The sequence below is a fragment of the Leptonotus elevatus genome, chromosome 2 (genome assembly GCF_054856555.1).
Source record: "Leptonotus elevatus isolate MCC_2025b chromosome 2, RoL_Lele_1.0, whole genome shotgun sequence".
Lineage (NCBI taxonomy): Eukaryota > Metazoa > Chordata > Actinopteri > Syngnathiformes > Syngnathidae > Leptonotus > Leptonotus elevatus.
This window is the reverse complement of record NC_141240.1, coordinates 14465528-14471577: the sequence shown is the minus strand read 5'-3', so window position 1 is coordinate 14471577 and position 6050 is coordinate 14465528. Positions and strand designations below refer to the sequence as shown.

General features: G+C 37.8%; 1 protein-coding gene across 2 annotated transcripts in view; it reads left to right on the top strand.

Moving 5' to 3' along the window:
• Positions 1-1588: 1588 nt before the first annotated feature.
• Positions 1589-6050, top strand: part of cfap74 (cilia and flagella associated protein 74) — a 47499-nt gene continuing 43037 nt past the window's right edge. For both annotated transcript variants that reach the window (XM_086069363.1, XM_086069364.1), the window contains exons 1-4: positions 1589-1670; positions 1959-2055; positions 2291-2381; positions 3513-3665. In XM_086069363.1, coding sequence (XP_085925489.1) covers positions 1965-2055; positions 2291-2381; positions 3513-3665 — 335 coding nt within the window. In that variant the 5' untranslated portion in view covers positions 1589-1670; positions 1959-1964. The remainder of the gene's footprint in view (positions 1671-1958; positions 2056-2290; positions 2382-3512; positions 3666-6050) is intronic.

Sequence of the window (6050 nt, the reverse complement as noted above, 5' to 3'; positions counted from 1 at the left end):
TGAATTTCCTCAGAAATGCACACTTGTGTAATTGTGTGTGTTTTTCTCCAAGTTCATTTTACAGAGAATTGTCGATGTGATTACACTCTAAAAAAATGTCAAACTTTTTTAGGAACACATATTTTCATTTCATTTCATGTTTATTTGAATAGGGATAGATGTACATACACAAATGGAAAAACACTCTTTAATGCACAATATCACAGCATTTGTAGCTAAACTCATTTGTTAAATAGTCAATTGTTGATGTACAATTGGCATGAATCAAAGTCAGGATTATTGTCATAATTCTATATTTCTTCCCTCTCTTGGCAATCTATTTGCTTCCTTTGCTTCTATCTTTTCTGCTTCCATTCATTTTGTTCTCCCTTACTCACATTTGTTTTTGCAGCCTCTTTTGGGGTCATGAAATTTCAATGTAGCGTTCTTAAGCATGGTGAAAGAGATGTTTACACAATGCACATCTGTCTCACTTTAAAAGATTCTGGGCTTGAATCTTGGTTCAGGCCAGGGGTGGGCACACTCGGCCCTCAAGGGCCCAGAGTTCTGCAGGTTTTGGATGTTTCCCTTCTCCAACACAGCTGATCAGCTCACCAGCAAGCTCTGCATAAGCCTTATAATGATCCTGTTGATTGGAATAAGCTGTGTTGGAGCAGGGAAACATCCAAAAGATGCAGGACTCCGGCTCTCGAGGACTGAGTTTCCCCACCACTGGTTCAGATCCTTCTATACGGAGCTTGCCAACTGGAGCTACCTCTCACATTCAGAAAGTATGCATTGTCTATAGTGTGAATGCTTGCTTGTTGTGCATAATGATTGGCTGGTGACCATTCTACTGTGTACCACGTCTACGTATCTCCCAATGTCAGCTGGGGTAGCCTATGCTCAGATAACCCACAACCCTAATGAGGAGAAGTAGTATAGAAAATGGATGGATGGATGACAGGGACGCTGTCAAATGAAGAAACTGTACGGCTTCAATACTGATCAGCTAGAATGCACTGTCAATGTCTTTTTCCCGTGGAGCTTCATCAGATAGGGACAGTATCTGGCATGTGTAACAAAAGATTTTGCATAGCTCAGAGATTTATCATTCTTTCTGAACCAGTCCAGACAATTTCTGCTGAATGTGGCTGTAGAAATATCAGCAATAACACTGCAGTATGACATTGGGAGAGTTGGTAATTAAGAGTGGCATTGCTGTATTAAAATGTTCAACTTTTTTTTTAATGGGAGTGGGACTATTTATGTAATGCAATGAGAAATTGTAGAAGCAAACAATGTTCTTATTTTGACAGAATTTGAATTAGTTTGTCGTTGTCTTGCTCTCTTATTAGTCTTTATTGTTTTTTTTTGTTTTTTTAACTATGTAATGCACAAACATGTGCTTAATGTCAAGACAAAAACTAAGGCGAGCATTAAAAAAAACTAAGATAATGGTAGCCACCATCAAATCAAAGTGGCAAACGTTTAATGCCATTAACATCATAAAGCTACTTGGTTTCATGTAATTTATGTTGACTGTCTGCCTTTCTCGAGAACGGGAGGTGTGTTTACTTCCGGCTTCGCGTACGCGTTTCCTTGGAAACCGTCAAACATGGCCGACTGATTGAGGCAACAGCAACAAAAGTAAAGTAAATAGAGCGACGTTAATAGGAAAGAACGGACAGGTGAGCGAGGTAACTGATAGTTGAGTGTCTTGTAAATGTGTTTTTGTGTGACTTCGGGCACGTTAGCAACGTCGTTGCGAGGAAGCTAGTGAGACGTTGCATGTCGTTGACAAGAATGCCATGAAGAGTTTTGGCATTCCCTTCCTCATGTGACTTTTAACCAGTATGAGAATGTCTGGCTGTGAGAACAATGGAATATACTTTAACATGGGGACTTTTGCCAAACGATGTTAGCTGACTTATACCGACAGGCGCCAGCTATCGCGCTCAATTAAATGTTCTTCATAGGGGAATATGGAGGAGGACAATGGATGTGAATCGGATGTGGCGTCTGACACCTGTGAAGTGACAACCGACCAGATTAGCTCTGAAGAGGACACTGATGGTGAGTGTTACTTGATTACATACTAGCTTTATATTATGGACTGTAAATGCTAAATCTAACGTGTTTAGAAAAACAAAACATTGGAAACAGCTGTCAGTTTTACACTGCAAACTGCATTGAATTGAACCACTATGATAAACATATTAATAAACACCTCTCTTGCCAGTCATTTTTACAGTCTGTTGTAGCTTTTATGACATGATATTTTCATTTATTGATGTATTTGTTTCCAAAGGTAAGGAAGAGGATGATTCTAATACGGATGACATTAAGGATGAAGAAGCAGATGAGCCCCCTGATCTGGAGTGGTTAGAAGACTTGTACCAGTGGGTAATTTTTTTATTTGTACTCCAATAATGACAATCCACTGCTTATTTGTATTCATTACAATCCCTTCAAGGAAAAATCACCTTTCACTCTACCATATACAGTATGTTGGCGTTGCACACCACACAGAGAACCAGATTACACACATGCAGGCATTTAAAGCGCATTATTAGAGTGAAAACTCGAGTTGGGCATAGAGTTGCCACCTGTCCTGTTTTCCCCAGAATTGTTCTCTTTTTTTTTTACCAGCTGTCCTGGGAAAATAAAAATCTCTCCCTGGATACAATTTGTCCCGTTTTTCAGGAAGGATGCCAAAGGCTAATTTGATTTCCTAAATTCTGTAGTTTGAAAATGTCCCCTGTGCTACTGTGGAACGCTTTGTTACAGAGCGTGCCGACGGCGCCACATTTCCGTAGTTGCACTTCGGATTACTCTGGCAGTATTTGTGCTATCTGAAAAATTCCAATGGTGTCTGAAAGCTAAGCCCTTGTGCCTTACAGAAAAAGTATTGTCATGAAAACGCATTCTATAGTTGCTGAATTTTTTGCACAACTGCTGATATTTTTGCCCATTCTTCTTTAGCGATGTGCTCTTCTTCTCATCACCCTGATCTTCAGTGCCCTCCACAGATTTTCAACTGAATTCAAGTCTGGACTGTCTGGGCCACTGCATAACATTAATATTTCCGTTCACGAACCATTTCTTAACCACTGTGTGTTTTGGGATTTTATCATGCTAAAACGTCCACATATTCAAAATTTGCCGGGTGTATGAATAATTTCAGGCTTGGCTGTTAAGTGCCGAGCTTGGTCAGGTGTCCTTTTTTTTTCACAAATCCAAGGTGGCAACCCTGGTTAGGCACCTAGAGTGGACATTAGTCACACTGCAGACCAGCATCTCACCAACAACAGTTTTCATTTACATTTGTCTTCAGCAGGACACAAACACGACTCCCTGGTTCCTAAACCAAGATATGTTGTCTTAACTAATAAAAATTGTTGTTTAATAATTTAATACACGTTTATTCTGCGGATTATTTTGGACATACAAATAAAATTTGTAAATCATATTTCATACTGTTCTACTTTCATATTGTAACAGATGCAATTTTACTTTTCCCACCCAAAAAGAGAGAACGATAGTGATGATGACCTTGCCAGTGAGCCTGGCGATGAGAAGCAGAGGACTTTTTCAGATACAGCACGGATGTTCAAGCTGAGACGGAACCTGGACCAGCTGGACAGCTTCCACAGACAGAAGGAGAGTGCTCTACTGAAAGCCAGGTTTGGCGCACACGATGAAGCCTAATGCTACTTTTACACTACGTTCCCGTCAGCCATGGTAGTCCCGTTTGCTCTATAGTGTGCTGTGGGATTCGGCCCTTGGCGTTATTTCAAGGCTCTCTACTAGGGAAGTAAAGGTATTGTAAATACTGTGGTATCTTGGTTTCAAAATAGGTAAACAAGTAAATTTGGTTACATCATCAAGCCCACTCTCTCCTTTGCAACCTATAAATAACCTGCCGACTAACATGAACAGTAGCTGATGTGTCATCATTGTATCTCAAAACTTCTTTAGAAATAAGATCACCATGCAATGAAACTGAAAGAAAAAACATTTGTGTGACCGCACATGAAGACATTTTGGATTAGACAGGGAAGGTCATGTCACTAGAAATACACTGGATATTTGGCTGAAACGATGATTTAAAAAAAATCAGAATAATCACATTTTAGAATTTTGATTAATCGCAATTAATCACTTAATGAAAAGGCTTTTTATCAAAAAAATTCCCGCCAAATTGAAGAGCCCTTTTTATGTGTTCATTCTTTCGACATTTAATGTGAGAGCATCTTCAACTTTTCTTGATCCACTGCACACTCTCATCTTCCTCTTTCTAATCAGTTCATTACTTGAGTAATTAAAAATGAAAAAAAATGACCCAGATAGTTTGACATGAACAAATATTCTGAATGCCATATGCAAACATTTATTAAATGCTTTACTTTAATGCATGCACTTACGTTTATTGCTCAAACACAACTTGTGCTACCTTTAATGTAACCATCCGATGTCAAGCTAAAGGATCATCTGCGTTCAAAATTAATAGTGTATAATTAATCAGCAATAATACCTGATTAATGCGATAACTTTTGGTGATTAATCAATGAGTTCATGCTTTAACATTGACAGCACTAGTTTAATAGCTATTTTTCCTTTTGCTGGTTTGATCAGCAAAGTCACTCATACCAATACCATTAGTACTTTGATGCAAAAAATGTCCCCCCCAAAAACAATGGCAGGTAATTTTAAAGCCATGCCATGGCAATCATGGCCTGTCACATTTGCCAAACCCGTTTGCCTGCATTGTGTCACATCTGCCCCATTTTGTCCACGGTGACTTGAAATGTGATTGTTGGGGCCGCTCGGAGCATATTGTAATTATACAGTAGATTTACCTGTGCAGACTTGTGTGAATGAAACTTTGCTGAAGACCCCAATCAGTTCAATTTCCAGAATGTAATTTTCTCCTTTTTGGCCGTCTGCTGTGTGAGTCGTGAAGCGGCCAATGATACATGATGCAGTAGCCAGCAAATGTGTCTGTCACGTTTTTTTGCGCACCAAAACCTTTCAAAGTCGTCATGGAGCTGCACTGCACTCTGATCAAACATGAGTTAAATGGAACTCGAGCACTTGCAGCTTTTAACCCATCTGCGGCTCCTGACACATGTCATGCGTCATCATTTTCTTTTCATGACGATCTCTTCTCCCTATTGCAATGTTTTTTTTGTTGCACTGTTCCTAAAATATTAGTTTTTCTTGTAACTTTCTTTAACTCATTCACTGCCATTGACGGCTATAGACATCGAAAATGCATTTAAACTATTTATTTTAGTTTAAAAAAAAAATCTACTTTTGTTAACAAGAGTATGAAAACCTAGAAAAAAAAATGTTATTGTACATTTAGAACAGATATTACATTTGTGATTAATCGTGAGTTAATTATTGTAGTCATGCAATTGATTACAATAAAAAAATGTTAATTGCCTGACGCAATTAAAAAAAGATTTTAAAAAATTTGGGGCGTCAGGCAATTAACATTTTCAATTGTAATTAATCGCATTACTTCACTAGTTAACTCACGATTAATCACAAATTTGATATCTTTTTCTAAATGTACAATAAAAAAATTCTAGGTTTTTATAATCTTGTTAACAAAAGAGGAAAACATGTTAAATAGAAATAGTTAAAATAAATGTTTGATGTTTATAGCTGTCAATGGCAGTGAATGAATAAAAAGAAAAAGAAAAGATTATTAAAAATTTCGGGCGTCGGGCGATTGAAATTTTCAATCGTAATCGCATGACTTCAGTAGTTGACTCACAAATTGTATATCTGTTCTAAATGTACAATTAAAAAAATTCTACGTTTTCATACTCTTGTTAACAAAAGTGGGAAAAAAATCTTAAACTAATAGAAATTGCAAAAAATATTTTTTGACGTCTATAGCCGTCAATGGCAGTGAATGAGAAAGTGGAAGTGAACCCAAGAAATGTTTCTTTCTAGTAATATGTTCTGCACGCCATCCACATGCCATTCCGATTAATATTGTTGTGGTTTGTGGAATATGAATTAAGCATCAGAATCCACCTGCTCTTATCTATCTT